Here is a 23,222-nt window from a genome sequence, read left to right as displayed (position 1 = left end):
GAGTATGTGATGATTTTAGTGGTGGCTTTGTTCTTTGACACACTTTGTGGTGTTAGGCAACTTACTTATCCTACACAATCCCTCATTTACCAAACTTTAAGTTTAGGGGTGCCGACGAAATATCCCACGAAAGCACTTTGAATGCTTCTTAAAAAATGTTGCCTTTAATATGCTGTGTCACTATGTTTCAGTTACCCACTACAATTTACAGAAGTGTGCATGTATGTAGATGATATAAATAACACACAACTTAGAAAGAGATTCGTACAGTTGGGTGAAGGGGTGCACAGTACGCAAGTGTTAGGGGTAAGAGCTGTTACCCCGGGTGGCACCCCTGATACCGCTGAGGTAGCCCTCGTGACCACTTCTTTCCCATCCTCTGAAAATAGAGGCTTAGGGCCCACCTCTTTAGCAGAGTGTCCCCTGTATCCAGGCATTGGCCCTCATTACAAGTCAGGCGTTAAGGGTTTAACGGCGCCGTCGGCGCCGTTAACCCTTAACGCCTGATTAAGAGGTCCCAGGTTTTAACGCCTGCTTTTTGCAGGCGTTAAAACCCATACCGCAAAGTGACCTTGGTGCTAAGTACGGTGCCGCAATTTGCGGCACCTTACTTAGCGCCTTTCCCCATTCCCATTATGCCCTATGGGGCAAAAATGGGAATGGGGAAGGGCAAATGGTGAATGGGGAATTACCGGCCCACTCACCTTGGAATGTGGCGGTAATTCCGCCATCCACCATGCCGGAGTCCTAATGGCTAATAGCACCATGGTCCAACGCTGGACTTGTAATGAGGGCCATTGCCTCCCCTCAGGCAGGAGTCCTGTGTGAACATCCAGGTTAGACCAGGATAGTCAAGAGTTCAAAATGGGAGCATACAAAGTCATACATCAAACTACAAAGCTCCATGTCATCCATGTTGCCACATCGGTAGTTCAGAGCGACCACTGTTGAAGCCAAAAACCTGCCCTTCCTCGTGCTGAAAGTAAATCTCCTATGTCTCAGCTTCATCCACTTCTCACACCAAGGATGGCCTCTGCTAGTGGAACACATGAGACAGGTGTGCAAGAGAGAGAGAGAGAGAGAGAGAGAGAGAGAGAGAGAGTGCACAGAGGAATGGGAAGGCAGGAGGGAATTGCATGACTTTTCAGGTGTCAAGTATGTTGATCTTTCAAACAATAATGATTACACTAAGAAAAGAGACAACGTATATAGGACACTATACGAACTGAACTGTCCCCAAATGCCGCCCGGAGGGGACCGCTTATGTTTGCATTTAGGTCCCCTCTGGGACATTTCCAGCATCTGGACTCTGCAGTGCAAAAGGGAGTTGTAAAATGATGACAGAAGTGCCTTTGCGTCCCTCTTTTGCACTCTGTAGTGAAAATTAAGTAAACGCTTCCTGCCATGTATGCGTGGCAGGCAGCGTTTACAATGGTTTCCTATAAAATCAGCCTGCTGTTTGCTGGTGTAAAAGGTAGGCAGAGTCCACAGGATCCATTGGTTATTTTAAGTCATTAAGAATATATCATTCTTGCGTAAAGCCAATAGTTTTTTGGGAGAGAAAGGGGAAAGCGAGGTGGTGACATAAATCCATACATTCCTCGCCCTCCACCTTACAAACCTACAAAAAAAACATACCCCGGAGCGTGAATGATGACGTTAAGTCAGACGTAACACCTTTATGCTCTGGGGACTTTTTAGCCCCTTAAAAAAAGTGTACAGAATTCTGGAGGCATTCCCTCCAGAACAAAAGAGGAATTGCTGCCAGCACTTTTAACACTGGTGGTAATTCCTCCGGTCTCCACAATGGGAAATACCGTCAGCTCATAATTTTGGGATTTGTGTTCTTTCATCACAGGCATTTCACAGAAACCCATTTTATCGTAATTTTTTAAAATGCATTTTACATCGGGAGCAGACCCCCCCTGTGCCCCTCGCCCACTCCCCACATGCCCCCATCATAAATAACTAAACCGACCTCCCATCCACATATTTGTGGTAAAATGCAGTAAAATAGTTACAGTGGCATGGGATGCGATGAAAGTGGCCTGCGATGCAAAGGGGTAATCAAATAATTTGTAGGCAGTACCTCTGTTATCCATAAACGTTATGGTAATTCCGTTGTGCGGTATTAGCCCTGCTTATACTGGCACACTCATTTCACGTGTACCTCTACCTATTGTATGTGCCGTGACTCCTCAGTAAAGATTATTGGCATGTGATTATGGTCGCCTTGCATGTCATTTGTAGTGCAACCGGTTGCAGAGCTATAGGGTGGATACAATGCTTTGCTGATTTCCCCCACATACATCCCAATCAGCTAATCTGCACCTGGCTCTGTATCAGGGATGGACTGGGAACCAAAAGAGGCCCTGGAAATCATTTTCGAAGTGGCCCCATATTACACATTTTCAGCAAGCCCAAGCCTTTTCCTATGGGGAGATTTAGAAATACCAGATAAAAGAGGCCCAGGGTGTAGAGGCCTACAGGGAAATCTCCAGAGTTCCCTATAGGTCAGTCCACCCCTGCTCTGTACTTTCTGCCCCAGATGAATTTAAGCATGGTGGAGAGAGAAGGAGGGAGCTGTTGCGTTTCCGCCCCACTCTTTAACTCACACATGTAACCATGACTACTAAAAAGTGGGTAGCAGGATTGTTCTGGTGTCACTGTCCAGTCATTTGGTCGACAGACAAATGGTCGATTTTTTTATTTTATTTATATATTTATTTTTCAGGTTTTTGTTTAGGAAATAAAAGGGTGACCCCCCCAAAAAAAAAAAAATGTGAAAATACAAAAAAAAAAAAAATTCGACCTTTTGCCTTTCGACCAAATTGCGTCGACCATTTGTCCTGTCGACCATTTATTTTTGACCAAATGACCTGTAATCGATTGTTCTGTCTTTGCTCATTCCGAGTGAGCAGGTCCTGGGAAATCCTGGTACGGATTATGCCCCTAAGTACCGTCACGAACCATACGCTCTGAAACATCTCTCACTATTCAAATTCCGCGGGTTCGACGAACACGCGTCGGTAGCTGTGCTTTTTCTGTGGCAGCGGCCAAGTTCTGGAACTCTCTCCCTATAGCCCTTTGTGCTACCGAGAACCCTTTTATGTTCCTTTGCGCCCTGACGACCTTTCTTTTTTAGTTACTCTCTGCCTGACCTGTCTACCCCTGGTGTAGCGCCTAGATGACTTCTGTTTGGGGAATGTTGCACTTAATAAATTCAAATAACATAACATAACTGACTGATTAAATGTACAGCGACCCTACTCTGAGGAGTTACTGTTGCACCATTAAAGAAATAACAGCCTTACAGACAAGTGAAGGTATTGTGCAATAAAAAAAACAATGAATAACAGCACTTCTTAGAATGATTCTGAACAACCTGCTAAGAAGTGCCTGCACTGTCCCACTGAAGAAATAGCCTTCCTAATAATAATTTCTGCTAAGAAGCACTAGCACTGACACCTTTAAAGCAAATGCCAAAATCGTAAAAGACCCTCTTGCTGAAAACAATATAGTGAACTGGCCTGTTCCATGGCATAGTGGCCACTCAGGAAAGCCTGCACGCTTCAGTTCACATTGCCTTACCAGAGAAGAAACATCCATGTGTGTATTAGTCTGGACCTACCCACCTGCACAGTCCAGCACACAAATGCCACGCAATTCTACTCTGAGGAAATGCTCCAGCAACCCCAGACGCACTACAGCTTAACTGGGTATTATCATTGGGGTACAGCTGTGGTGCAACATCTTCCAAGCAACAGAGAGTAAGGGGTCCACGTCTGAATCACCTTTACTAGCTTAGGGTGAACCCCACGCTGTTGGACTTTTGTCAAAGACGTGAGAGCTGCCCTGCTGAGAAAGAGCAACATCAAATAACCGGTTCAGTGGGATGGTACCCACTCTCCAGGGTCTTCAGTCATGTTTTAGCTCTCTGTCATACCATAGGATACAAAGGGAGAATAGGTGGCCTCTGTAAGAACTACAGAAACTCTCCTGTTGTGAAAAAGAACCAAGCCCAAATCTGAAACACAGAGAAAGCTATGCTAGGCCTACAAATCTTCCAAGGCTCCTCTCTGATGGTGTCTGTTGTACAGTTGATCAATGCTAATGAACCCTGACACTGATTTACAGGAATTATCATTTATTCAGGAACGTACATTACAGGCTGTGGCAAGACTCACCAGAGTTTATCAGCTGACAGAATGCAAACCATGAACCCTGACACTGATATACAGGAATGATCATTTATTCAGGAACGTACATTGCAGGCTGTGGCAAGACTCACCAGAGTTTATCAACTGACAGAATGCAAACCAACAACAAACAATTCCACAGAGAACCTTACAGAGGAAACATTCCATCATGTCCTAAATATGTACAGAATATACATACAGGAGGAAAGATATGAAATACATAAAAACTAGCGATGAAACCCCAATAAACATTAGTAAGATCACAACACACATCCCCTTCTAACTAATGGTCCAATAGAGACTTAGCACCTTTAGCAACTCAACCATACTTAGCAACTCTCTCCTTGCTCCACACCTCACCACCCATCATTCTCACAGCATTACCAAGATCCTTCTCCACAATTTTGACCACTGAAAACTTCTCACCATACTTCTTCCACTTCCTTGGCAGAAGAATGCTCACTCTGTCCCCACGCGCAAATGCAGTGACTCTACAACCCTGCACCCTCTCATACCTGCATTTTGCTCCATTTCTCAGAATCCAATCCCATCCACACTCACTCAATTGGATTTACCAAGCCACCCTGGAGTGAGAAAGGTATTAGGCTTCCTCCCTCTAAAAACCTCAAAATGTGTTACACCCATAACACCATGGGGTGTCACGCTGTACTGAAATAATCTCTGCAACAACTTACTCTTCCAATCCCCACCATTAGCCACCATCATTCTCACACCTTCCATGATCGTCCTGTTGAACCTCTCTTCACGCCCGTTGATATGAGGATCATATAGAGAGGTTTTCTTGTGCCGAATCCCTAAGGATCTTAGCCAATCCTCAAATTCAACTGACACAAATTGAGGACCATTGTCACTCAAAATATAAGTAGGAAATCATTCCCTTAAAATCACACCTTCCAAGAATTCTGTTACATGTCTTGATGTTATCTCCTTCAATACTCCGACCTCTGGCCACTTGGATATGACATCTACCACTAAAATCACATAAACCCTCTTGCTTCCGCAAAATGGAGTGGTCCTAACAAATCAACAGCCACAGTGTCCCAGGAGACTGTACCCACCTCGGGTATCATCATGGGAGCCACCACTGGCTTCTAAACCATGGCACTTTCTTTGCACATGCTACACTCATCCCCTGATTGTTCAATGTTTTTGTTCATCCGAGGCCACCACAAATCTGCACCAATAACGGTTTTGGTCTTCGATATCCCTATATGGGATTTGTGACCTAGACTAATTACAATCTCTCTCATCCCTCTGGGAACTAATAACCTCTATCCTCTATAAACCGATCCGTCACCAACACTCAATTCATTCTTAGCTCTCTTGAAACCACAAACCCCAGGACACTTCTCTTCCCATTTCTCAAAGTCCACATTACGTTATCTCTCTTCTGTGAACTGCTTCACCAACTGATACAACTCATCACGGTTGCATTCCTCTGACCAACGCATCTGCTCCAAACATTCCTCTACAGCGAAAATATCTGAAACATCTTTGTCAAATTCTTCAACCTCATCAATACCTTCTTTATCCTCGACAGCATTGCGTGACAATCCATCGGCTACCACATTCCTTTTTCCCCTTTATATGTTCCACCATGAAATCCAGTCCTTGAACTTTAGTTACACACTTGACAAAATGTTGACTAATGGTTTATGATCAGTCTTGACAACAAATGACCTCCCGAACAAGTACACTTTGAATTTCATTATAGCCCATACCACGGCAGAGATTCTTGCTCAATGACAGAATAACACCTTTCGGCATCCTTTAGTGTCCTGGACGAGAACGCTATAGTCCTCTCCCTCCCTTCATCATCTACCTGCATCAAACTCCTCCTAAGCCCAAATCACTGGCATCAGTATAGACAACAGTATTCAAATCACTCCGAACACCACTCAGCACTTGGGCACACACCAGATACTCTTTAATGGCCTGAAAGTCTTTTCTACACTCTGAATCCCACACACATTTCCCCCCTTTCCTCGTGAGCTTTCTGAGAGCATGAGTACAATTCGCCAGCCCCTTCATGAACTTTGAATAATACTCTAGCAACCCCAGATAAGATGCCACTTCCATCTTGTTCCTGGGCTCAGGCATCTCCACAATAGCCTTGACGATACTGACTTTTGGTCTAACTCCCTCACTCAACAAGTTATACCCTAGATACTCAACTTCATTTTGCCTGAAACAACACTTTTCAAGCGTCAACGTTAGCCCTGAATCACTTAACCTTTCCAGTACCACTCAAAGGGCCTCATTACACGGACGGCGGTAAGGGTTAACGGTCACCGTTAATGGCAACGGTGACCGTTAACCCTTACCGCCGTACTACGAGGTCCCTTTGCGGGTTGGAGGATTTAACGCCTGCTTCTTGCAGGCGTTAATATCCAACCCGCTAAGGGACTTCGGAGCTAATTACGGCACCGCAAAATTGCGGTGCCGTAATTAGCGCCTTCCCCATTCCCATAGAGCCCTATGGGGCAGAAATGGGAATGGGGAAGGGCAATGGCGGAAAGGGGATTTACCGCCCCTCCAACCTTGGAATGGGGCGGTAAATCCCCTTTCCGCCAAGGCGGTGCCGGTATTTTACCGGCATGGACCAAGGTGCTAATAGCACCTTGGTCCACCGCCTACCGTGTAATGAGGCAGTCTCTTATCACGTTATTCTGTGTTCCCTCCCCACACTAAAATATCATCTGATAGGATCTGACAACTTGGAGATCTCCTAGGATGATATGCATACCCCTTTGAAAAATGCTAGCTGCAGATACAAGATCAAAGGGCATTCTTACACATATGAACATCCCTACATGCGTTATAAATGCTGTCAAGTCTAGTTACTTGGGGTGCAAACGTATCAGATGGTATGCTGATTTAAGATGCAAAAGAGAGAACAACATCACCATTGAAAGATCAGAAATTAGCTCATCAATTCTCGGCAACGGAAATTTCTCTGATATCAAATTCCTATTAAGATTATGCAAGTCAATACACAACCTCACTGATCTGGTTGCTTTTCTCACCACCACTATGGGGTTCGCCCATTCTGAGGCCTCTGTAAGCTCTATCACACCATCTTTTGTCATTCTTTCAAGTTACAGCTCTACTTCTTTTCTGAGAGTAAGAGGCAATGTCCTCACCTTTGCCACAACTGGCATCGCTTCCTTTCTAAGCCGGAACTTATGCATAAACTCCTTCAAACATCCCACTTTATCAACAAAACTGTGATGCACCCATGTCGCTACATCACAACTCACCTTGGAAACAGTTCCTTCATTTAAACTGGTTACAAGAGCATTTCTTTTCACCCCACTCTCTCTTTCTCCCACTCCAGAACAATCCACCGCGATGTGTAAACAGCTTGGTCGGCATTGGGATCTAATTTCATTCCCAAGGCTGCCTGACTGCCCCAAGAAAGCAAATCACCTCCTGTATTCGTCACATACACCTTCCCTCTTGCACACTTCTCTTGAAATGTGAAAACAACATCTAATTCTCCAATAATGTGTATCAGATTTTCTCCATAAGCATTTGCCTTTATCTTGGCATCCTTCAGTACACATCACTTGAACTTTGTTATCCAAATTTCTTTCCCAATGAGATTATGGTCTGCTCCACTGTCTATTAACATTAATATTTCAATCCCATTGACTGTGACAAGTTCCTAAGGTTCCTTTAACCTCTTTCCCGACACAGCATTAACAACTAGTATGACTCTCACATCACCAAAACCTTCCCGTTCTGAATCACTCTCACCACACTCCTGAAAGCTTCCAGACTTGCCAGAAATTCAGCAACATCTGGCAAGATTACCTCTAACGATAAAAAGACAAAAGTTCCCTATTAGGGAACTCACGTCCCCTGGACAGTGTCTATGGTTAGAAGAGAGCCATTCTTTTATAAGAGGTAGAGCAAGATGCCAGAATATTGGTACCTACTCAACTACTTTACAATGTAAACAGAAATTGAGCGCAATTGTATAAGTCTTCTTCTTGACAATCAATGATTTGTTGAAATCTGCGCAAACAATCCAACAAGTAATTCACATGACCATTCAATAGATCCAAAACATTTATTGTACATATGGCCCAATGCGTTTCGAGTAAACTCTTCATCAGGGGGCGAATAATCACAATTTTATCTACAAAAAAGTCAAACAAAACTTAATAATTCTGATGTTTGCAACAATACATAATTCATCACTGACATATATCAACATTGTTATTTAAGCAAACATTTCACATTGAGATAAAGATTTCTTCAAAGTACGATGCTTTACTTAGTGAGCCTAATCAGGTGCTCAATCATTTATAGATCTTGTGTCCAAGTTGTATATGAATATTCTTAATGAATACTTCAAGGTTTTCACCTTAACGCTTAATCTAGGTTTGGTGAATGCGTAATAGTTAGTACTGAGGTTCTCTCATTGTTACTTAACCTATTAAGTTGCTAACACTCAGTTTTATAACAAATGTGCCACAAGACAAATGAAATTCTCACTTCAAATGTCCACATAGTGCCACAGCATGAGAATGGTTCTATTTAAGGTTCAATGTTCAAAATCTCTCATAAAGTGTTGAAATCAGCTCTCATTCTTTAGAAAAATATATATATAAATATTTGACTTCAATAACCAAATCTTAAACAACACTAATTCTATGTTAGATGTCCTGTCCAAAAATAATCTGGAAATCTTACCATCTGAATCCTTTTATTTATGTGTTCAGTCTTATTTGTTCAGTCTTATGTGTCTCCAAAAAGGACCAACTGAATCTGAAAACATTCAACAGAAAGTATACGTAAAACATGTACTTAAAAAGGTGTACGATTAAAGCTGTTAGAGCGTTGAATAAAATACCAGCAGGTAAAAGTGAGGTCTGTATGGTCAAGAATTACTTACTTATCAGTATGGTCCAGCAGAGGTGCAAGGCAACAGGGAACAGGCCGGATCACTCCGTGCTGCTTGCTGTCATGTAACAAAAATGGCCGCTATTTATACCGGCGTCCAACCATCTCATCATCACGTGCGTACGTGTGTGACGTCATGGGTAATCAAACCGTGATTGGTCAAAAAGCGCAAGCGCTAAGGCGCGATGCGAAAATACTCTAAATGTTAAATTCAGGATTTTCCAACGGGAAGTTGGACAAAGCTTATTTGCCCAAATGTCTAAAGAAGGCAATGAGGCATTAAAACTAATCTGGTGTGTAGCCTTAACTGATAAGTATACGTAGTCAAGTGTACCTCGAATATATAAAGCGAGTATGACAATAAAATGCAATAGCAGAACTACAGAAAATCACTCATGTAGTTGAAGTTCAATGTAACCAATAGAGGATAGTGGATAAACCCCAGGGTGCAAATGGCTTTCATACCTCAGCAGGTGGGGAAGAACATGGCCTGTACCGGCCCACAGCCCACACTGAGGCCCTCGCTTTGCTCGGGCCTACCATGGCTTAGGCTGACGGGCCGTTACCGGCCATGTCCGCTCCCTCCCACCACCCTGCCGGAGCGTGAAAGCCATAATAGTAACAACAGCTTGCTGGTGAACAGTTCAACAACAAAGATAAAGTGCTATATGCATGTCTCTGTTCTGATAACAGTTGCATTCAAGGGTGGACAAGACCAGTAACGCCTGATTAACCCATGCCTCTGCCCTTTCCAACGCCGAAAAACTGCTATTAGATATAGAGTGCTAGTATTTGTTAAAGGAAATTGAGACTGCAATGAATGTGCATGCTCAATTACCCTTAAATAAGCTACAAATATAGTCCCTTTACTATTTTTATGGCAGCCATGACGAAGTTGTGCTGGCTGGAGAGCAGGGAGAGCACGTAAACGCTGGAATAGGGTGGGGTTTGAGGAGACACTAGGTGGTGCGTGACGTAGGTGGGTGAATGGGCCATTGGGGCGCAGAACTCCATTGGCGGAGGGCACAAGATTGGAAGGGACCTGGGGCACCAGACGAATAGAACGAAAATTGCAGACCTGCGGGGAGACATAACGTTGCGACAGAGGACTCGGGTGGCTACTAGCCATTACTTGGCCACTTGATTAGCCAGATACTCTCGTACAGGTGCTAATAATGCTAAACAGCTGGAATGTGGTCCTAAACCAATATTTTATTGGTACTGCGTATTGCTGTATTGTGTACATATAATTGTCTGTATCCTTTTCAATCTCACTGGAAGATGCTATAGGTAAGATGCAGAGCGTAACTTTCATATACAACTTCTTCAAAGCAATCGGATTAACACAATTCCAATATAGTTGGATTGTATGAATGCATTTGACACTCAAGTGTGTAGTTCTACCCTCAGTCTGCATGATTATAGTGTTTTAGATTTAATCTTAAAAGGCCTCTTTGGTGTCAACTAAAGCCAGCATATCTAATGCCACAGTGAATCCCAAGTATGCGGGTGCCTATTTAATACACAATTTGCCTTATCCAATCAGAACACACCTATGCACAGATAGACATAATTTAACACCTTACCAAGTTTTGCGAGGCAAACATTTACCCTTTGCCTTTTTTCTTGAATCTATTTCATTGTTTATATTTATGTGCTAATGTGTGTGTTCTTTATGTAGCGCTGGTATGACACCTTGCAGAAATCAAGGCATTAAAGTCCCCTTATTTTAATTGGATAATCAAAATCACATAACATTGTCACTATCAATAATTCAATGAAATAGAAGGTCTTTCACCACAAAGATAAACTTTAAGGTGGAGTCGAATATTCTTTTGTACACATGAGTTATATATATCAGAGTTTGAAATGATATATACCATATTGATACATGTATTCTTCCTTGAAGGTAAACTCTGCTCCACCGGAGGGAGAGACCTGATAAATGAAGAGGAAGATGTAGACGCGGTCTCTGACACCCGCTCTATCGATCTGTTGGCACACACGGCAGGAGCGTGGATTAGGGCTCCTGTAAAGAGGGTGTCACAAGTGGCACCAGAAGGTAGGGAAACTTTCTACCATTCATTCCATAGATAGCTGAGAATGTTATTACACCCCATGAGTTGGTCAGCCAGAAGATGCTTCACAGTGAAGCTCACAAAAGCAGGGCTACCTATACAATGGGCCTGATTACGAGTTTGGCGGTAACCATGGAGCTATTAGCTCCATGGCTACCGCCAAACCGGGCTCCTTTACCGGGTTCCCAGAATGAGGAATTACCGGCCCATTCTGAGTTCGGAGGGCCCGGTAATTCCTCCCTCTGGGAACCCGGGCCCGGACCTTCCCCATTCCCATCTGAGCCCCAGTAAGGCTCAATGGGAATGGGAGAGGGAGCTAACAACGGGCCGATTATGACCGGCCTGTTGTTAGCTCCCTCTTCCCCTCACGGGACCCGGTAACGACGCCTGGTTTTACCAGGCGTCCTTACCGGGTCCCGCGAGGGGACCTCGCAATTTCGTGGGATGGGTTTAACGGGTCCGCCTCCATTAGCGGAGCCCGTTAACCCGTTCTGCGAAACTTATAATGAGGCCCAATATACATAGCTAGACATACCAATGCGCAGAATTATGCAGATTTGTATGAATATTTCATAGACAGACCAATAGATAGACAGATTTGTATGTGTATTCTTCATGAAATGTTTCGTTATTAAAGATTTGATATATGTTCATTCTTTATAACATTTTCATTATAAGGACTGCATACCATTTTATATATAGATCGATAGACTGATACCAAGATTTGTATTTGTGTTTGAAAGATAGACTGATGGAAAGATTGACAGATTTGCATGTGTAGTCAATCGATGGAACATATTTGAAGTTGTAAGGGATTGATAGACCACTGGATAGACTTATACATTGATTTGTGTTTGTATTAGACAGTGAGACGTCATTGTCTGACTGCCCACTTACTGCTTGAGCCATTTTCTTCCTGTGTCCTGCTCTAACTATCTGTCCTTTGATTGCTTCCCCTTTTCATGTTCACCCCATTCTTATATTTTCTCTGGATTGGCTGCAAATCTGTGCCAAGTAATGTCCCACATTTCCACTTATCTAAGAGGATAGTGCAGTTAGGAATGTTTTTCTTAATTCTTATACATGTTCTTGAAACACCTGTACACAGCATAGTTTAATTGATGAACATCATAAAACTGAAGGCACAATATACTCACTGGTTGCATACAAATGTAGCAATCTGATCCTGTGATTCTTTTGCTAGGTGACATTGCAAGATATCCCCTTCTTCAGATTCCCATCTTATCATGGATAGAGTTGTCCATGTATAAATGGCATCCCCATTCCATTCCTGAATTCTGACCATAATCTGTTCATGAATAACAATCATTACGTCCATGGTCTCTATCCATGTCGCAGGAGTATGCAAGGGCCGACCACAGTTGCCCATTGTCATATGTAGTCAGCTTGTGTTGAATGTAATTGGATCGTGGTTTATCCATGATCTATGGACATGGACATGGATCCTTGACTTTGCTCATCTCTTTGGTAAATGGCGGGTGTTAATGTTTAGGAGCAAAACTTGTATTTCTGTTTATAATGAAATGCAAGTTAATGGGCCTCATTCCGACTTTGCGGCATGGCTGCCTCCAAAATCATTCCGGACCGGTAATTCCCCATTCACCAGGGCCATTCCCCATAGGGCTCAATGGGAAGGGGGAAGGCAGCAATAACGGTACCGTAAAATATGGTACCGTTATTGACCCCAGTGTCCCTTTGCGGGTCCCGTCCTTAAGTTAAGGAATGACCCGCAAAGGGAACTCGTAGTAGGGCACAAAGGGATTACCGGCACCAGTGCCATTACCGGTGCCCGGTATCCCTTTGCGCCCTACTTGTAATGACCCCCAATGCTTTATAGTGCCCTCTCAAAGGAACCCCAACTCCACCTTTCTACACATCCAAGTGAATTTCAGCCCAACCGAATGAGTCTTCCTTACCTCAACCCAATATAAATTAAATTAATCTAAATAAATAGCACGATTGGTGTGAAATTACAAAACATGCCATAGCGAATGAACGACCTCTAATATCAGGATAGAGAACTGCACTTTTTGGTCCATGAGGCTGTGCCAATTTGCATTCCCACAATCCTTTGTGCAACTGCATTAACCTATGTTTCATTCCTACACAAATTAATACATGCTTGTAATAGTTTGCAGTGCACATATACATGTTTATTTCTATCTAATACTGTTGGGTTGTTTTCCTTATGCGATTCATTAAAGTAAAGTCACCCCAATATTGTTAGGGTCCTGTGACAGTGATGACTTGCAATACGGAGAAATGACTTTTTTAACAATGCAATGTGGCCAATCACCAAATGTCTGTTTTTCATTGATTGCTTCTTAAATTAATTACTCTGGTATGGCCAAGGGCCAAATATTTCTGTAGGCATGCTTCTTCCAGCCATAGCAATAGTTCATGGATCTTTGCTCATCTGGGTCAAATATGCGGTTTAAAACTACAAATTAATGACACTCCATGAGTAAAATGAACAGGTTTTAAAATAGCATGCCATACCATCTAGTTGTTTATAATTTTCAGTAGTAATTTCTGTTTATTCAAACTCTCCAGGATCAGGGACAGTCGTGTATATCCTACCTTGGACACCATTATGCCACCATTCTCCATGGTCCCATGAGCAATTTACCATCTATGGATTATAGTGTTTAACGATGGTCAAATCTTTGAAAAGCTATCATCATTCATGGACTTTCTCTATTGTCGACCATGGTAAAACCATGAATAATCATGATCTTAGAAATGGGGAACTGTTCAAGTTGCATTGTGTACAATGCATTCAGTGTTAATGTGATGGCTGCTGGCAGGCATGACATGTCTCTCTCCCTCTTTCTGTTTACAGGTACCTTCCGGAGAGGATCTCATACAGTCGGCCGAGTGCACATTGATGACGCAATAGACTGGCACACAGTTGCCCTACGGTACCTTGCCCTGAAAGGACAGACAGATGAGATGCTGTTTGAAAGGGAATCTGTTCACACTAAGCCCTTGCGCAGGCAGGGGGCCACAAAGTGTCCAAATGGTGTGTCCTGATGATCGGACAGAGATGGGCCTCAAAACTACTTGATGGACACCAGTATCAACCAATGATCATGTGCAGCACTGATCAGAAACGACAAATGTGCAGAAAATGCACAGGCTGGGCGGGTAGAGATACAAATTGATTAAGATGTTCTACAAGAGGACCAGATGCTATTGCTATAAATCATGAAAAAAGAACCCACTGTTATCGATCTGGAATTAGGGATCATTGTTCTACAGAGTGTTTGGGAATCATTAGCCTATTCGTGAACACTGGTCAAATGTTATGAGACTTAGAAGAGCAGTCCCTTTCTTAATGGTTGAATACAGGTTTCCCATTCATTGCTTTTATTGCACAAATTAATTTCTTTCATAGGCGATCTAGTCTAATGTACAATGCCGACCTGAAATAGCTTCTCTTTTTTATGTGATAGGAGATGGATTTAGCTATGTTTTATTTGATAACATCCATATTGCAAACACTGCCAGTCTACCATAAACTTTTTCCAAAGAATATATGTTTAATAATTATTTGTATTTAGAAGATATGTAGAGCCTGCATGCCTGTATGTAGGCATGTGTAAATGGGGCATCCTGAATTAAGGTACATCATCATTGTCAAACGCAACAAGCATGAGTGTGATATTGAGATAGAATGTGAGTGCAAATAAGGTATGCAGTGATTATATTGAATCACAAAATAACTAATGCAATCACAATGAATGCAAAACAGCAAAAGCGAAATTAGCGAATTTGGTAAATAAATAAAAATGGGGTTGGAGTGGGAATAGTGGGTTTTGGGGGTGGGAGAAAAGTATTAGGAAATTGAAAATGGGGGGTTGGTTGGGGAACCCCCCCAAAAACAACAAAAAGGGAATTTGTTATTTTGGAATTAGTTGTTTTGTATTCGTTGTAATTGCATTTGCTATTTTGGGATTCGTTGAAATCACATGTAACCGCAAATAAGGGATCACTTAACCATTAGGCTACTAGCAAGGCATCGAGGCCATCAATTCAATGGAGGTGGGTGCTCTCACCTCAGTCTGCTTCTGTAATTGCCACCAAAAACAGGATGGAAGAGTAGAGGGACATCATGAGTACCAACCAAGATGGGAGCCTTGCGAGAGATCTACTGGACCTTTGGGACTTGACATCGATCATTGCCTTGTGACTCCAGTCAAGCAATCCCACTAAGTCAGTGCCTTGTCTGGGATGCCCAAGAGAAGCCCTTATTTATGTATTTTTATGGCAAGTTATAATCTGGATGATGAACCCTTGTATAACACCCCTCTCTTAGAATCCCCCTTGACCCCACTGAGCCAAGAAGTAGGCTTGTTATGCAAATTTAAAAGGTGTATATGAAAAATTAAACAATATATATATATATATATATATATATTACACTTCTATAAATAAATTGATAATGGATAGTACACTTGTGAATATGAGCAGTAATCAGCAAGAGGTAATCCTACAGTAGCACAGTTATTGGTTACTTATGAATAGGAACAGAAGAATGAGGTGGGAAAGAATGCTTTATATGGTTCAAGGAAACGCAATGATGAATGAAATGCAGTACAGAAAATAACTTGATATGGCTTCAACAAAAGACAATGTAATCACTTTTCCTTGACAATTCACTCCCCCCCTTTATGCAATATAAGGAGATGGAAAGAAGACACACAGTTCTCAGGAATGCAATCAAATATTATTCAGTTCCCCCATAGCCAGCTTAGAGGAAAACAGGTATGAGTTTTAACACAGGCAAGATACTTTGATGTGGTTGCAATTAAGTGAAAAATATGCTAAAAAGGCTTTTAATTCCCTATAGGGGGTTCAGGGTGGGTGATATCTAGTTTATATTAGTTCAGGCTCACTTTAGCAATGCTCTATGAGTAACTAGCAGGTTAAAATGAATTTTAGCAAAGGAAAGCAAGGAGCTGCTGATTTTTACACGTGACTGAAATTGTGCAAAATGTCAAATCGCGGCAAATTTAATCGCGTGCGTCAAGTGAAATTACGGAGGCCCTATAAGGAGTCGGTTCTAGGTTCGTTGGAAAGCCTAGAATCTTAGCTTTATGATGACAGTTAAAACTTGCTCCTAGCACAAACGGTTCCGGAGATACGGCCGATTTAGTCAAGGTCGTTTTTTTTGGATTTGAAATTGTAAAGCTCAGAATGACAGATGACAGTTTTCAGTTTTAAAGATGACAGAATGACACGATTCTATGAGGCAGTTCTAATAGGCTAAAATAGTTTGGATTAGATTATTTTAAACTAAGAGATTGGTTTTGGCAAAGTGAGTACTCACACTATATTTTTGAAATAAGCCGTCAAGGTCTGGTCAGGTTGGACGGGACTTCCGGCGGGTGGTTCTGAAGTCCCGGCTATCTGGGTCAGCTCTGCTCTCTGGGTCTGTCAAGCACCGGTTCTGCTCACAACGGTCTGGTTTGTGGTTCTCTCTGGTTCCGGATACAGCACTGCTTTCTGGATACTGCTACAGGTTCTTGCAAAAGTTCTTGGCAAAAAATTCAAACAGCTCGCCCGGCTGTTGAATAGTTTGGTTGGTTTTGAGGCCTGCTGAAGAGGATTTGTGGATTCAGGCCTCTCTGCTACAAATTCTGAAGTTAATTTCTGCTACAGGTTCTGGAGATTGATGGATTTGAAGTCTGGATCTCTGGATGTGAAGTCTGAAGTCTCCCGGCAAAGCGTCCCGCAAGAAAGTGGAAAGTGAATGTCTCTACCTGGGTTTCAATGTTCCTTTTATGTGTTTTGAAAATGGGTGTGTGCCTGGGCCTAGCTAAGCCTGCCCCTCTCACTTATCATTGGCCAAGCTTTCCTCTCTCCCTTGATTGGGGGAGAGAAATGGAGTGTCAGAGTGATGCTGTAGGTTTTATGGTCAGAGGATCCTCCCCTGGTCAATTTGCCCACAAATCTATATTTGATTCAAATACATATTTCCCAGACACACAAGTGGTTGACATTACATGTACATATTACAGATGAATTAAGACAGGTCTCTGTTCATGCCCCATGTTCCTGCGAGCTGGGATTCAGAAATGACAACATTTTGCGCTTTTTGGTCGGTTTACCAATATCGGACATTTACCAAAAATTACACAAATGTGCGCAAGGAGTATGGACATTAATTGATGAAGTGTCAGAATTTTAACATGCAGACATTTGGAGTAAGACCATATTTTCCGCTAGCAACCCCCCAGAATGCACCACAGGGTCCTAACATCTCTTAAAACGTGCAGAGAAAAATCACAAGAATAATGATATTACTTATATAATTCTGACAAGTCCGTACTTTGAATTATCAATCTTTTTTTTTAAATTATGCTCTGGCCCAAAGGGGTGTGGTTTCCCCCAAGCACATGGTGGAGTTTCTGGTTTGTCCACTTCCCCCAAGCTCAGTTTGCCCTCACAGGCACTGCCCCTCCCAGTTTCTCCCAAGAGGAAGCCACTTTACGGCCCCCCCAATATAACATTTGCCTGAGTCCAGGACAGGGCTTTGTTCAATTTCCTGCAGTCTGCAGGTACCCCTCCCTTAATTAAATCAGAGAGGTGTGATCACCTTTTGGTGGGGGCAGCAGGATGCAGCCAGGCCTGGGAAGAGTTGTTGAGCCAGTTCAACTCCTGTCGGGGGTAGTTGTCAGGCAGAATTCAATTTCTTTAAGCCAAGCTTCAGCTAAATGTCCTGTTTGTTCCCAGTTTAAATCGAACTTACAATTTTTACACATGCAGCTAGAATGCTGATTCTTATTTCAAAACCATGACATTTAACAGTTGCAAACTATGTGACACTCAAAAGTAGGTCACTCATTTAATTTAAACATTTCGATTTTAGTGGTTTTAACCCAAATTCACTTAAGCTGCTGACATCCCCAGCTATTTTTTATATATACATTAAATTATTACTTCCTTCAAGTCGCTTCAGAATATAGTTTTACATTGTATCCACCTCTTAGCAAGTCTTTCCTTGGCCTGGTTTGGGTTCATTTGTTCAGTTTTACACAAAAGTCTGGTGGTTTTAAAACGCCGGCTTTCTGATAGTGGTGAGCACCAGTATTGCATCCCTTTTGACCTTAATAAAATGAATTCCCCACAATTCTGGGTTGCTTTTGGCAATCAGCATTGCCATTCCCAATGGTTTCAGGCTACTGTGTGTGTAGCCCAATGGTGGTTTTAGGCAGTGCCCTCCTGTGCTCACAACATAGGCAAAAATGGGTGGCAGCCTATTCTTCATGTTTTCCCTGTGCACTCTCTGGGGAGTTCTGGCCATCATGATGTTTTCAATGCCAGTACTGCACAGTTTTATGGTAGGGCTTGGCTGCATGGGTAAAAACATCCCACATAGCCCACACATTCCCCCATAAAGGTATTACTGGGATCAGGGGGACTCACTTATGGGCTTGATATGGAGGCCCACCACTTCTAACTCTAACAGCTGTCTGTCTCTGTAAATCCCCTATTACTGTACTCTCAATGAAGGGAATGATATCTGCCAGCAGATGAACAACAACCCAGCACATTGAGGGAAGACTTTCAATGGATCCATTGTAAAGCTAGATTAGTACCACAGAACTGTGACAGATGACCTTTTAATCATTCTGCAAGTGATCTGTAACATTGCATATGAGGACGGGCAAAGAAGAGGTGCACGTGACGTCAACTCAACTGCCCTAGAGCAACATCACAACACTGCCCTGGCTCTCTCACACTCTTGGTACCACCCACATCGAGTAAGAGTCCTGACCTGGCATAGTGTACCTCATAATGCGCATGACCAGTGATCTATAAGGACTCTATCTCACTTGTCCTATTCAATCTACATAGCTGGATGTGTGTACAGACAACGTATGATGTATAGCATTCACCGTTGCTGTTTAGGGTTGTTTGACACCGTCCTACCTTGAATTCCATATGAGCCCTGATGCCACAGTGGCTTATGTTATGTTAAAGGCTGTTATACCACGCACTGTTGCCACCTGTGTAGCCCCTTGGAGCTCTGGCACATCTGCAAATCAAAGGAGGGGTGAGTATGTTAGTAGGAATGAGCTGGAGAAAAGAGCAAGAGAGCTGTGCTGTGCTGTTAGCAGCTTCAGTTCGGTGTACACCGTTCGCTGAGCATAGGTGTGTTTTTCAGTTGGTAGCCACCATGTGCTGTTGGGCGAAGCTATGTGTGGCTTGCTTCGTTGTTGTGTTGTAGTGAAGCGTGTGCGGTTTGTTGTGCTGTAGAGGTATGGATGTGTCTGGTTCAGAGTTTAAGAGGTGTATGCAGAAGGATGAGTTGTATGATAGGGTTGGTTAGTGGCAGTAGCCTGCACTACCCCCTCTGTTTTGACTGTCTGCGGCACATATCCCTTCCCCTGTCTAACATTCTGGTCTGCTTCACTTACCACTTCTGTGTTGTGTGTAGAGCTGTGGTTCCTCAACAGTGCTATTCAGTGGCAGCACCCTCCCCACCCCCTGCGTTCTGACCAGTTGTCGGCCCCATCCCTTCTCTCCTAGCCACACCCCGGTGTGCAGCATCCACCACACCCACGGGTCCCACCAAGGGGGGGTGTGCTCCCTGTGTCCCATGGTCCATCATTTCTGAGTTATCAGACGAGCACAGATGTGTCTAGGCCCTAGCTGTAGCATATCGTTAGGCTGACTGATTTACGGTACTCATGTAGCATATATTAACCTATCTGTCCAGAGACTTTCCGGGTACTGGTCACCAAATTGCATATTGATACAGGGATGTTTTGAATTGAGTACTAAATGAAGAGAGGGGGCCTACATTTGGAACAGAGGGAACCAAGCATTCCAGGCTTTTAGGTTCCTGGCCACGTTTGGAAGACGGTTTGAAGGGTAGAGACATGAGAAGTAGTTGACAAACGTTTTTTTGGAGTATGAGATATAGAATGAATTATTTTTGTAAAGTAGTACAGAACACTAGAGTTGAGTCATCTGACTTTAGAGCCGTTTGCAGTTCACTACTCATAACTACAGGCACACAGCTGCGAAGGTCTCCTATTTGTGTGTAGGACCAATGTGTCCCACTGCACAGATCCAGACAGTGCACCCATACAGTTACCTTTCCTATTAATGGAAGGATTGCCTGGTCAACAACACTATCTATATTTAAGCTAAAGGAGTTAGGCCAACCACCCTGGAACAAAAGAACAGCACAAGGTCCAGCACAAATGATAAAACAATCAATAAGTATGGATGTTGTCAGATACAATGGTCATTTCATTATATATAGAAGCCCTTCCATATCAGAGCAGCATGATGATATTCTCAAACACCCAGTGCGAAAATGTAAGACAACATAAACTTCAAGACTAAAAAGCTTCTCAGAAAACACATGAACTATTCCACAATTATAGTGTCAGCCTATACAAGCCTCAGTTTGCCAAAGGCTCAGCAAATCTAGTGTCTGCTCCTTTGAAAAGCTTTATGGAGACATAGGGGGTCATTAGGAGTATGCCGGTCCGGAAATATGATGCTGGTAACAACGTGTACCGGCACCGTTTCCGGACCGGCATACTCAGAGTCTTCCGGTAGGTCTAGTGGGGCAGGGCAGTGTAGGGGCAGTGAACTATCGGCAGGCCTGACCTGCCGGTAGTTCACGCCCCTACCGGTAGATTATTCACTGACGCACCATAACGGTGCCGGTGCTTCAGTGGTACCCATCCCTTGGAGTCCTGTGACCCTAAGTCAGAGGCTCCATCGGTATACAGTGATAATGTTGCCGGGGAAATGGCCACCAGGTGGCGACATTTCCCTCAAAGTTCATCCTCCAGAAAATCAAACACTTTCCCCAAATGTTCTAGGCCTGGAAGTAATAAGATATAATTATACCTCTCCTGGAATATTTGAGGAAAGAACTTTAGAGGTTGGGAAAAAAAGTCGCCGACCTGGCAACTTTTTGCCAGCAGCATTATTACATGGAACCGCTCCATGTGGATATTGTGTCATTCCGGGGAAGCCTCATCTGCACTGTCATGCCTAACTCTGGATAGTCCCATGATTTTCACCAATTTTAGAAAAGCGTAACCAATTGCGGGACTTCAACTGGTGTATGATGTCCGTCCAGAGACCTCTTCGCTGAACTAGCGAGGAGACCTCATTACAGAAACTTTGGTCTAGTACAACTACAATTTTGCACCATTTTATCCCTAAGGCAAACATTGAGAAACACTTGCGTACAGGCGCATTATAAATGCCACATCATATCATATCATTGCACTCACGCAAAAAAAGAGTTAATTCAGTATTTTTTTCAAGGCAATGTTGACCTGGTTTTAGCACAATGGCAAGCACTGCCCTCATCTAAAAATGCATTGAAAGAAAACATCTTTGTACCAGGGAAATTACTGTCCTATATCAAATACTATGCACAAATTGCACTATTGAAAACATTGCCGGCATGATATAAGATATGATATGGCATCTCCCCCTGGCTTTAGCACAATGACCTGGTTTTAGCACAATGGCAAGCACTGCCCTCATCTAAAAATGCATTGAAAGAAAACATCTTTGTACCAGGGCAATTACTGTCCTATATCAAATACTATGCACAAATTGCACTATTGAAAACATTGCCGGCATGATATAAGATATGATATGGCATTTGTAACGCGCCTATACAGAAGCGTTTCAAGGCGCGACGAGGCGAGGAGGGAGGGGAACAAGGGGAGACAGACAACGATCCTACTAGGCCAGGTGTCATTCAGATCGCGCAAGTGCAAGGGTAGAGGGGAAGGGAAAAGTGCAGGGGGAAAGGGAGTGGGGAAAGTGCAGCACAGGGTTAGTAGAATACAGATAAATAATAGTGGCCAGCTGGTGGCAAGTGCAAGGTAAGTGCCGGGAGAAGGGGCTGTAGGATACAGAGACAGTCCCGTAGTGCAGGTAGGCAGTGCAGGGAAGAGTGGCTGGGCCAAGGACCGAGATCGGTGAGTGGCCCAGTTGCAGATTCAGTGCAGGTTCAGTGATTTTAGCAGGGGAGAGGGGGAGAGAAAGCGGAGGCAAAGAGGAAGGTTTTGAGGTGCTTCCGGAACCGGAGATGGTTCTCTTCAAGTTTCAGGGAGGCAGAAAGGCTGTTCCAGAGGGAAGCCCCTGCTGCGGAGAGAGATCTACCCCCAACTCGTTGCTTGGAGAAGCGGCTGACCCTGAGGGAGTTGGAGGCGGACGAGCGAAGAGCTCGGGAAGGAAGATATTTAGGAAGAAGAAAATGTATTCACAGAATACATATTGACTCAGTTCAGGATGGTGTTACATTAAAGTAGAAAACGACCTTTGCAAGTGGAGGGCACCATGTCAGACTAGAGGGGGTCAGAGGCTCATGGGTAGCATTGAAAAAGTGATACGATGTGTGTGCATGTTGGTGTTGTAGCAGCATAGAGTGAGATGGCAAATGATATATAATTAGTGAGGCCTTCAGTGTGCAGGTTACAGTATGTTCATGTTACATGAGGGAGGAGCAGGTCTGTTCTGAGAGACTCTCAGTAATGTTATCATGGTCAGAGGTGCTGGGAACCTCCCCTGGGATATTGTTGTACAAGTGGATCATACTGCTCTAACGTACAGGTCTGCAACCTTTTAGGCCCTCCAGAGGTTTTGGACTACAATTCCCATCAGCTCTAGCCAGCATAGTTAATGGTGAGGGAACATTGGAGTTCCAAAACATCTGGAGAGCCACAGGTTGCAGAGCCCTGCCCCAAAGCACCTGTCTCCAAATTCCCTGGTATTTTATTTTTGGGATGGCATGAGGCTGGTGTAATAGATGGTGTAGGGCCTTTTTGGTTCCTGTGGGTTGCCTGGGCGTACCCCCCTCTTGGTATGTGTAGATGAGGAAGAGAGCTCTGAAGTTGACTCTCTTACCAGAGATAGTACAGGCGGTTCAGAATGCCTATTTAGTGTTGCTGCATTTTGGTACCACATATCATTCTTACAGGTAAGAAAGAGGCAAAGA

The 23,222-nt window shown here is 43.4% G+C and overlaps 1 protein-coding gene across 3 annotated transcripts in view; it reads left to right on the top strand.

Annotated features, from left to right (window-relative positions):
• The window catches only part of LOC138497955 (serine/threonine-protein phosphatase 6 regulatory ankyrin repeat subunit B-like), a 759,106-nt gene extending 744,089 nt beyond the window's left edge, over positions 1 to 15,017 (top strand). For 2 of the 3 annotated variants that reach the window (XM_069621713.1, XM_069621712.1), the window contains exons 27-28: positions 11,041 to 11,193; positions 14,073 to 15,017. In XM_069621713.1, the coding sequence (XP_069477814.1) occupies positions 11,041 to 11,193; positions 14,073 to 14,263 (344 nt within the window). In that variant the 3' untranslated portion in view covers positions 14,264 to 15,017. The remainder of the gene's footprint in view (positions 1 to 11,040; positions 11,194 to 14,072) is intronic. The other variant, XM_069621714.1, reaches the window with a different exon arrangement.
• Positions 15,018 to 23,222: the final 8,205 nt, after the last annotated feature.

This window comes from Ambystoma mexicanum, chromosome 5q (assembly GCF_040938575.1).
Source record: "Ambystoma mexicanum isolate Mex_15411 chromosome 5q, UKY_AmexF1_1, whole genome shotgun sequence".
Taxonomy (NCBI): Eukaryota; Metazoa; Chordata; class Amphibia; order Caudata; family Ambystomatidae; genus Ambystoma; species Ambystoma mexicanum.
Note: the sequence above shows the minus strand (reverse complement) of the source record. Positions and strands in the feature narration are given on the sequence as shown.